This window comes from Belonocnema kinseyi, chromosome 6 (genome assembly GCF_010883055.1).
Source record: "Belonocnema kinseyi isolate 2016_QV_RU_SX_M_011 chromosome 6, B_treatae_v1, whole genome shotgun sequence".
NCBI lineage: Eukaryota > Metazoa > Arthropoda > Insecta > Hymenoptera > Cynipidae > Belonocnema > Belonocnema kinseyi.
The window spans coordinates 71,585,143-71,595,873 of NC_046662.1; the positions used below are offsets into that span (position 1 = coordinate 71,585,143).

General features: G+C 27.1%; 2 protein-coding genes across 3 annotated transcripts in view; both read left to right on the top strand.

Annotated features, from left to right (window-relative positions):
- LOC117175123 (pachytene checkpoint protein 2 homolog) overlaps positions 1-6,721 on the top strand; it is a 22,099-nt gene extending 15,378 nt beyond the window's left edge. Inside the window, exons 5-6 of the mRNA XM_033364697.1 lie at positions 2,427-2,774; positions 6,188-6,721. Coding sequence (XP_033220588.1) covers positions 2,427-2,774; positions 6,188-6,448 — 609 coding nt within the window. The 3' untranslated portion in view covers positions 6,449-6,721. The remainder of the gene's footprint in view (positions 1-2,426; positions 2,775-6,187) is intronic.
- A 1,582-nt stretch (positions 6,722-8,303) lies between these two features.
- LOC117174536 (mitochondrial carrier protein Rim2-like) overlaps positions 8,304-10,731 on the top strand; it is a 57,445-nt gene continuing 55,017 nt past the window's right edge. For both annotated transcript variants that reach the window (XR_004467315.1, XM_033363738.1), the window contains exon 1: positions 8,304-8,578. Coding sequence is in view for 1 of the 2 variants with exons in the window: in XM_033363738.1 (XP_033219629.1) it covers positions 8,535-8,578 (44 nt within the window). In the remaining variant the exon portion in view is untranslated. The remainder of the gene's footprint in view (positions 8,579-10,731) is intronic.

Sequence of the window (10,731 nt, forward strand, 5' to 3'; positions counted from 1 at the left end):
TTTTAAACACTGCACAACACTTAATGATCCGAAAAAATACCACGAAAAAGAACCACAAAACAAGATTTCGTGCACCTCGAATTTGTAACATGTGGCTTCGGCAAAAGTACTCAACGCTATGCGCATAGACGGCGCAGCCGCTCTTGCTGGTGACAAAGTGGGGATAGACGAGAAGAGGAGGGGAGAAAGAGAGGTCGATTAAGGGCTAAGGCGCGGGTACGCAACAGCTTCTCTCCCATAGGGATGCCGTGTATCGGCCAAAGGCATACAATAAAATATTAAAAGTGATATATTGCTCTTGATTTTGCAAAAAAATTAATTATGGGTATATAAATTATCAGAAAAAATATTTCCAAGCAATTCTACTTATGCCTGTATAGCGATAATTCCATTAAAATATTTTTTTACCCTACCTAACGAACCCTTAAAATTTCAAAATCTCGAAAAAATCGACATTTTCCCTATTTTCTTAGATTTTCGATAATTTCGTCGACTGTTTGGCCATGAAATGTCTGGCATTCGTGAAGAAGAATGTATTTTTAATATATTACACTAATAATATATGAATAAATTCGATATTAAAATCTTTTATTGATTTTTGATTACAAGAAAATATCTAAAAGTAACCAAAAAATAAAAAAACTACATTTTTACGTATTATTGTTACTTTTTAGAAATTTTTTATCACCATTTTCATACAAATAATTACTAATGGACAATTTGAATATTTCTCATGAGTTTTTAAATAATTTTCAATCGTTTAAACAAACGTAAATTATTTAAGAAATTATTTATTCCCAATTTCCAATTATGCTACGTTTTGTTGAATAATTACATAATTTCGATACATTTATTTTAATGTTAAATAAATTTATATTTATTTAAACAATCTTTATTTGATCAAGCAATATTATGTTTAATTTAGAAAACACGATTTTAAAAATATTTTTGTGAAAATAATTGTTCAAACAAATTAGATTTGTTTAAACAATTGAAAAATGGTACATATATTTTTTTTACACTATACAGTCAGAAAAATATCAGTTTGTGTTTTATTAAATTTTTTTAGCTATCGAAAAATAACTGCTTGAGCAAATAAACATTGCTTAAACAAAAAGAAATTTGTTAAACATTCAAAGAAATGTATTAATATTATGTAATTATTCAACAAAAAGTAGCATAGGATACCAATTTAAAAAAAGTAGACATCTCTGGCTCAATTTTTAGAAATTTTGAAAATAAACAATAAATAATTGTTTAAATAATTACATAATGTTTTTAGAAAAATGTACTAGTCGAAACAATGACAAAATATTACATTTATGTCAGAAAATACGATTATTTTTACATTTTTTGGGAATAAATCATTTTTTTAATAATTTACATTTGTTTAAAAAATGGATAATTTGCAAGTCTTTTACCCATCTATAAGAAGCTTTGACAAAAATTCTAAAATTTGAAAAAAAAATGTTTGAAAATTTCGAAAATGCTCTCAATTTTTTAATTTTGGTTGGAAATGTCTGATTAACGAACTTAACCTTTATTTTGGGGACCTTCAGAAGTGTATGAAATGCGAACTCGATTGGACAAATCCTTCAAATCTAAGCGTGGCTACAACATCCAGGTAACCATATATACAGACATACATACAGACAGACACCGACAAAATTTTATGATTTTCGGATTGTGTGCGTGCCGAAACGTACAGATCCGTTAAAAACCAGAGATCGAAAATTTGGACGATTACATTACACTCTCATGAATGAAAATGTAAAAACGACGTAAATTGCTAAAAAGTAACAATAATACTTGAAAATGTAGTATTTTGATTTTTGGGTCATATTTGGGGCGCTGCAGCGAGAGTGGTTTGGAAGTAAAAGTTATTAATATAGTTTTATTTCGTAGATCCCCAACAATTTTGCCACTTTTGGGGTCTTGCCCTCTAGAGTAAAAAAAATTTTGTAATGCATTTTTGGACCAACTTAAACGTATTATATGCTCAAATAGTCGAGAAATTGATCGTGACTATAATAAAATAGCGAAAAAGTCTACTTTTTTCGATTTTTTTGAAATTTCAAAACCAATTAGTTAGGTAAAAAATATGTCACACTGGAATGATCGCTATACAGATATAAATCGACTTGCTTTGAACTATTTTAATTGATAATTTAAATCGCAAAAAAAATTGTTTGCTGTTCAAATTTGAAGTGATTCGTTTATTTTTATTTATGTCTATGATGCTGAGACAGAAGGATTTTTTTATGAAACTTTAGGAGAGTTTTTTTGACTCCCAAAAGAAAGTTTTCGTTGCTATTAGAACCTCGCGCAAACAAAATTTTTTCGATACGCCCTACCGGACACTCGGTTAGTAAATGTTTCAGTTTTTAAAGTATTGTTACTGAAATATTAAACTCATATTTTTTCAGAGTGGTAAGTTGGTCATGAAGCTCTTTGACGATGTGAAAGCTCTTCTAGAGGATCCGAAAGCTCTCGTCTGTATTTTAATAGACGAAGTAGAATCTCTCGCTCATGTTAGAAAATCTTGTACAAATGGAACCGAACCCAGTGACTCAATTCGTGTTGTGAATGCTCTGCTCACTCAATTGGACCAGATCAAAAAGTATCCCAACGTATTGATTCTTACGACAAGCAACGTGACTGAAGCAATAGACGTAGCTTTTATAGATCGCGCAGATATTCGACAATTCATTGGTTTCCCGAGCGAGCAAGCGATTTATAAGATTTACAGCTCGTGCATTAAAGAATTGATGAGGGTGAGTTTTATTCTTTAAATGCAGATATCAATCTTCACGAAAAATATTGGCTTATTGGTATGATAATAATAATATTATAGATATATAACGGGGTGTTTACCCTACATGGAAAAGCTGAAATTGTCGGGGAATTTCTAGATGCCTGGAAAAATCTGTAAATGCCAGGGAATTTTTTCGAGAGCGTGCTTAATTTTTTTTTCACTTGCTTTACATAATTGAATAACAATGATTTTTCATTTTCAAAGGTAGCTTTATATTACTGTATTTAACTATTTTGTTGAAATTCTTTTTTTTTCTATTTGAAATTAATTTTTTTAACTGAAAATTTAACTATTCTTTTTTTAGTTACAAATTTATAATTTTTAATTGGAAAAAACAAGTATCTCATTGAAACTGACAGAATTTTGTTGGAAATTTACCAGTTTGTTGGCCGTATTATCTTTCTCCTGGCAGAAAAATCTTGCATAAAATTACCGAATTTGAAAATTTCCGAATAATGAAATTTCCGAATTAAAAAAATTAAACATTTTTTAATAAAAATATTTAATTTTTATATTTTTAATAAATAATATTTACAATAAAAAGTTTGATTGTTTAAATTAGAGAATTTTATAATTCGCAATTTTCCAAGTTCGGTTAATTTGTAATTCGGTCATTTTCTGTAGTTAATTTCATTATTCGGGAATTTTCAAATTGGGTGATGGTTTTAACTTCAAAGTCAACAGCTCTATTTTTGTTGAAAAATGATAGTTTTTACATGAAATTTCAAGTATCTGGTCAAAAATTTATGCATTTTGTGGAAAATTCTTTCTTTTTAGAGGAAAATTAATCTTCTTGGTTGAAAATTCATCTTTTTACTTAAATCTTTTTTTTATTGAAATATCAACTACTAAATTTTTTTATTCAGAACTCATATTTGTTGGAAGAAAAAATTAATTACTTGGTTGAAAGTGAAACGATTGTTAAAAATGAATAATGAGCTATTTTGTTAAAAAAATTTTTATTTGGCTGAAGATTTTTGTTACTGAAAATTGAACTATTCTAGTTAGAAATTTTACTATTTTGTTGAAAATTTTTTTTGCGTTTATTTTAAATTTTGTTAACTGAGCATGAAGTTATTCCAGTTGAATAATTCATCACTTTAGTTTAAAATGCATCTATTTGGTTATACATTAATTTTTTAAACTATTTAATTGTTGATTGAGCAATTATCTTTTTTAGTTGAAAATTCGTCTTTTTATTTAATGTTGAACTATTCCAGGTAAAGATTTATCATTTTATTTAAAAATTCATGATTTTTTTCAAAATTGATCAATTTGTTCGAAAATTAATTTTTTTTGTCTAAAAATTTAACTATTCCATTTTTGGGGGAAAGCTAATTTTTTCAGTTCAAAATTCAACTACTTGCTCGAAAATTTGATCTTTTTTAGTTGAAAATTCATGTTTTTAGTTTAAAAATTGAATTATTTGGTTGCTAATTAATCTTCTTGGTCGAAAATTCATCCCTTGGGTAAAAAATTCGAGAGTTTTAGTTAATTATTCATTATTTCAGTTAAAGATCAATATTTTTGGTAATTTTAATTGAAAACTTAGCTATTTGGTTGTCAACAGCTGTTTTTTTTTTAATTAGTTTTTTCCTGAGTGAAAGTTAATATTTTTACTGAGAATTTAATTATAAAAGTTAAGAGTTCAACTTTTTTTTTAAATTATTTTTTTATGGTTTTTTTAACTAAGAATTTAATTATTCCACTTGAATATTTCATCACTTTAGCTACACATTCATCTCTAGCTTAAAATTACTTTTTTTCAACTTAAATTTACCTATTCAATTTTTGTTTGAATATTTATCTGTTTTATTTTGAAAATCGTCTTTTTGGTAGAAATTTATTTTCCTTGTTGAAAATTCATCTTTTTGGTTTAAAATGGAACTATTCAAGTTGAGGTTTCATAATTCTAGTTGAAAATTTCATTACTTTGTTTGCAAATATAACTATTTAAAAAAATTAGAACTATTCAATTTTTTCTTGAAATTTGATATTTTTTAGCTGAAAATTCAACTATTTGGTTGAAAGTTCACTTTTTTAGTTGAAAATTAAACTATTACAGTTAAAGATTTATCATTTTAGTTAAAAAATAATCTTTTTTATTTATAATTCAACTATTTCAGTTGATGCTTCGTCATTTTAGTTAAAAATTCATCAGTATATTTAATAAATTGATTTTTATCTGAAAGTGTAACTGTTACGTTTTTGGTTGAAATTTGATTTTTTTAATTCAAAATTCAACTATTTGTTTGTAAATTTATCTTTTTCAGTTAAAAACTCAACTATGTATCTTTTAAAAAAATTTTTTTTTTTATTTATGGTAAGTTAATCTTCTTATTTGAAAATTCATTTTTTTCGTTGATAATTCAAGTATTCCAAATCAAATATTCGTAATTTTATTTGTAAATTTATCTTTTTGTTTAAAATGTAGTTAATCCAGTTACAGATTTATCATTATAGTTGAAAAGTCGTCACTTTAATTGAAAATTTAACTATTTTGTTGAAGATTGTTGTTTTTGTGTTGAAAATTAATTAATTTAATTGAAAATTTAACTATTTCATTTATGATTAAAAATGGATCTTTTTCAGTTTTAAATTCATTTTTTGGGTTCAAAAATGGTCTTTTTTAGTTAAAATTCGACTATTTCGTTGTAAATTGATGTATTAATGAAAAAATCGTCTTTTTCGCTAAAAAATTAACCTTCTTGTTTGAAAATTCATATTTGTCTATAAAAATAAAACTACTAGCTCCGTAGTTAAACTCGTTTATTAAAAAATCATCTTTTTGGTTCAATATTTATCTATTGCAATTGAAAATTTATAATTTTAATTGCAAATTTATCAGTTTGGTTGAAAAATTGGTTTTATGGTGGAAAACTAATTATTATAACTGAAAATTCAACTATTCCATTTTTGGCTGAAAAATAATCTTTTTTAGGACAAAATTGAACTATTTGGTGGAAAATTGATCTTTCTTAGTTGAAATTCAACTATTTCGTACTTTAGAGACAAATTCAAGAAATGAATGGTTATGTGCAGCATTACTTAATTATTTAATTAATCGATGGTGCTTATATATTTAAGAATTTCTTATAATATAAGTCTTCAACGCTTTCTAAATAAAACATATTAATTGAATCCTGTAAAACTGAATAAAAACATTTATTATAAACTCGCGAAACTGTATACATAATCCGAGTTCATTATTTTAAAAAATTCAAAATATTTAAAGAAGCCCTTTTTGAAGGAGCGCGGCGCCTGCTTTAATTTTTTTTTAAATTTATTTATTCCAATTCTTCAATATTTTTTCATGAGGGAAGTCTTTTGAAGAATACGAAAATTTCAGTTTCTTTTTTTTAAATATTTTAGACCGGCTTCGTAGAATCAGAAATCCTGAGTGAAATGTCCTACTTGAAGAAGCTTGGCTATGAAGAAAATGTGGAAACGAGACACAGTCTCATGTTGCTGGAATTGAGCAAACAAAGTGTGGGAATGAGTGGACGTGCACTGAGAAAAATTCCATTTTTGGCCCACGCTTTATACACTCAGACAACAAAATGCACAGTTCCTCGATTTTTGAGAGCCATGCATCTCGCTATTGAAAAACAGAAGGAAGAGGAAATCGCATAATTAAAACCTTGCTTCCAGACGTTCTTTATTTCTGTACTTTTCGAGGTAATTCTCGAATACTTGAATTCACGTAACTGAGAAGTGCTTCGTATTTTTCTTTTTGACAGTATTTTCGCGAACAAATACTTTAAAATTTTATATTTTTGTTCTAATTTTAAGGATTTCTAGCCTTTTTCCCTGTGCCTTAATATACTTAGAAAGATAAGATGTTTTTTGTACTACTATTTCTGTTAACGTTATTAAATAGCTTTAATATTAAGCTTATATAATTTATCATTTTCTATTTATTTTGCATGCAAGTAAAATAACTAGCAATAACATGTAATCATAAGTTTCAAATAAATAGATTTAAAATATAAGTTGAATTTTTTGAAATTATTTATTTTTATTACTATTACTAAGAAAATTGTTATAAATTATTAAATATAACATTTTAATATTAAGGTAACCAAATTGTTGAAACAATTTTCAAGTAAAATAAATTGAAAATAAAAAGAAATGTTAAATGTGAAACAAAAAATGACGAATAGGACAATTTCAGACTGTTGAAGGTCGAATATTTTCAGACTAGAATTTAAAAAAAATGAGATAATTTAAAATTTACTGAAATTAAACTGGTATTATTTCTAATCGAAAGCGTTCAAAATTAAATATTCAAAAATGGACAACTTAAGACAAATTTTGAACATTTTTTATTTAAACCTTTAAAATCTATTTATTCTAAAAAAAGTCCAAAATAAAAATAAATTTTAAGCGTGAAACAAAACAAAATTGACAAAATTTCTATTATGGTACGTAAAAACTTAAAAGACAAACTTTATTCCAAACTGATGAAGCATCTATAATTTTAAGTAAATTTATATTGTTTGAAAATAGTATAATTTTTTATTTATTTTCATTTTAACAAACACAAATTTTTATATTTGTAATTTCAAATCGTTTGATTTTTAACGCTTCATTCAGAATAAAATTATTATTCATATTATAAATTTTGCAATAAAATATTTTCCAATTTTTAAATGATTCATTTTTTTTAATCTTCAATTAAAAATTTAGAATATTTAAATCTGAATTATTGAATTTAAAATATATTTTTTATATTTGAATTAGAAACTACAACATTGTACAATTTGAAATTAGAAACCTTTAAAAATTAAGTCAAACTAAATATTTTTAAATTAAAGCCTTTGAACAAAAAAAATTTAGTCGCAAAACCTCAAAAATTACTTAACTGTCATTTTCACCGTTCAAAATAGAACAATTTAAAATTTGGTGTACCTTCAAAGTTTAATTATTTTAAAAACATTGAAAATAATATGCTGAAAATGAAAATTAAACAATTCCAAACATCGGTCAAAAATTAAAGCATTCTTAAATTAGTATCTTGAAACTAAATGCTTGATAATGCTTTATTTTCAAATTGTGTCATACGTAAAAAATTAATTCAATGAATAATTCAAAATCAAGGTATGTGAATTTCCACTTCAGTGAATAAAATTTCAAAGATTTAAATTTCCCGCTAAAAAGCAATGTCGAAATTAGTGCGAAAATATGTATGGATTCAAAACATAAAATTAGATTTCTGCAATTTAACAAAAAAAATAATTTTTACTATTTTAATTAATTAATTCAATTTCCCGAATCATTTAGAATTATAAAAAATAATGAAACCTATAATTATCTAATTAATAATGAATAATCCAAAAGTACATTACGCCTGGCGGCTTCTGATCAAACTACAATTTTCTTCCCAGGATTTCTGATCTACATTGCATAATCATTGGTATAATCTATGACGTCGTAGTCGCCAGTGGTGACGGTGATGATGTTTTCAGTTGTTTTGAGGCGCCAATGCGTGTTGGTTGTGTTTTCCCGGCGGAGAATTTGTTCTTACGAGTGTGTGTTCGGCAATAAAAAATACTGTACATGAAAAACCGTTGGTTCAAAATCGCTCAAAATAGTTCGGGATTTACGGGTTTTCATGTGGTTTTGTTTGTCTAGTGAAACAGTGATTAATTCGAGATATAAACAGCAACCGTGAATGCGACCGGAGTGATCGCGAAAATTACTCTTTCGCCGCCGAATAATGTCGCTGCAGCGCGACACTGTAATTCATCTAGTTGCTGGAGGGTGGGTCTCTTAAAATTTAATAATACTCCCCATTTTCAATAACCCTAATGTCAGTCTTCTCCAATGTTCATTTCATGCCTCTCCAAAATTCGCGAACTTCCAACCGGTTTTTTAACCTCTGAATTCCGTTAATTTTCAAACCTCCATCTTCTTTCCACTTTCTCCAATTTGCCGACATTGATTTAAGTTCGAAGCAATCTGGCAAATGTGACAAGTGCAAAAATAAAAGTTAGTGATATCATTTCGATTTTCGAAAAGAAGTAAACAAAAACAGGGAAAAATTAAGATCAGGGGGGATTTATTCTTTTCGCTGTCGGCTGTCATTTGGATTTAAATATTTTTATTATTTTTGTTGAAAAACAGGTTTTCTTAGATTTTCATAAGTGAAACTGCAATGTTCTAGTAAGGTAAATAAGAACGATAGACAAACAAATCCAAAACGTGGGATAATATTTCACTTAATGTAAGATCTAAATTCTAGTGCGCACTGTCTAGATTCGGAGTCGTAGTTAGACAACGTGGTCTGTCGAAATAAATATATTGAGTTTTAATTCGAATTTTATTGGGCTTGATACTCGAATTTATTGCAAGTAATGCTTTGCTAAGCTGAGAAAACAATGAATTTTTTTTTTTCACGTGTCAATCTGGTGGTAATCAGTAAATTCGGTTACATCACACACTTCATGATAAAAAGTTCATGGAACCTTATTTCTAATCGAAGACGAAAACAAAAATTCTTTCCGGGTTTATTACAAGGCTTATTTTGTCAAAAACTTCTTCATTGATTCTGTTTGCTATTGAACTTTTAAAATTAGAAATATTTAAAAATGGCTTATAATTAAAGATTGAAACTTCAAAAATTGATCTTTGAATGTTAGATAATTTATTTCTGTACAGAAGTAAATATTTTTATTAACTGAAATGAAAGGTGGATTATAAATATTTTTTAAAGATTGCCTTCAGATTCAAGAACTTCCGAATAGGATTTTATTCAGGAGTACTTCTACTTGAAAACATGCTATTTCTTTCTTTTCTTTGCGAAAATTGAGAATATCATCTATTGAGAGGATTTTGTAATCCCAATGCAAACAAAATTAGACACTACATTCCTTCGGAAGTATTCAGTATTGTGTTTTAATCAATTTAAAAGTAGTCCTTATTTTAATGGAATACGAGTATCATTATCAGTTGCAATTTAGCGTGATAAGATTACCTCTTAATTCCAGAGCTACAATTCAATTTAAAAATAATAATGTAAAAAGGTAAAAAAATCAGTTTTGCCGTCAACAGCATAGTTTTGTAAAATTCTTGCTAACAATAAACGTTTTACATTATTTTTTGGGGATAGACGTTGCAAGTACTATAAAATGGAGTTTTTGCCACTACCCAAAAAATTGTGAGTCACATAATTAAATGTTTCGATTTCAAACTGTTTTGAAGTTCCTAGCATCGTAGAAGATGGTAAATAAAAACAATATTTGTAATCCTATATTCTATTTTGGCCGATAATTCAATGAATATATGCTCTGGATTAATTCTGCACGTTTTTTGTCGAATTAGTAAACATCAACATACTATATGTTGTTTGTGTTTTGAAGTGCGGCAGTATGCTGCTGCCTGCACTTACTATAGATACTTACTTCCTGAGCTATATTTAGAATCACGCGATTCATTCTAGCCAGTTCAATGTAAAAAGTGTGAGTTCGATGAATGTATAGGCCCTATAAGCCATGGGGAATTTCGTACACCTGTATGGAACCAGTCTACCTTCTCTTTTGGTCTTTTATACGTATTGGACTTCACGTGCGACATTTATTTTTCATGCTTAATCATTTAGATTCATTAGTTTTTAAATCAATGAAAGATAAATTTTCGCATATTAATTCATTAATGATTCACACTAACAAAATAACGAATGTTTGAATGGCTGGACGTACGTTGAAGTTAATTTTTTCTGGATTCGTGACTTCAAGGACGTCTAACGTACAAGCAAACTCTAGTTCAAGTTATGTCTACGCTCTAACAGAATGCAAATTCGGAAAGAAAATTATAAAGTTCGTGAATTTTAGGTTTTATTAGTCCACAAAGTATATAGCAGAGATTTATGTGCTTTTGAAAAGTTGCATTTTTTTCAAATTAGAGACTTCACACTC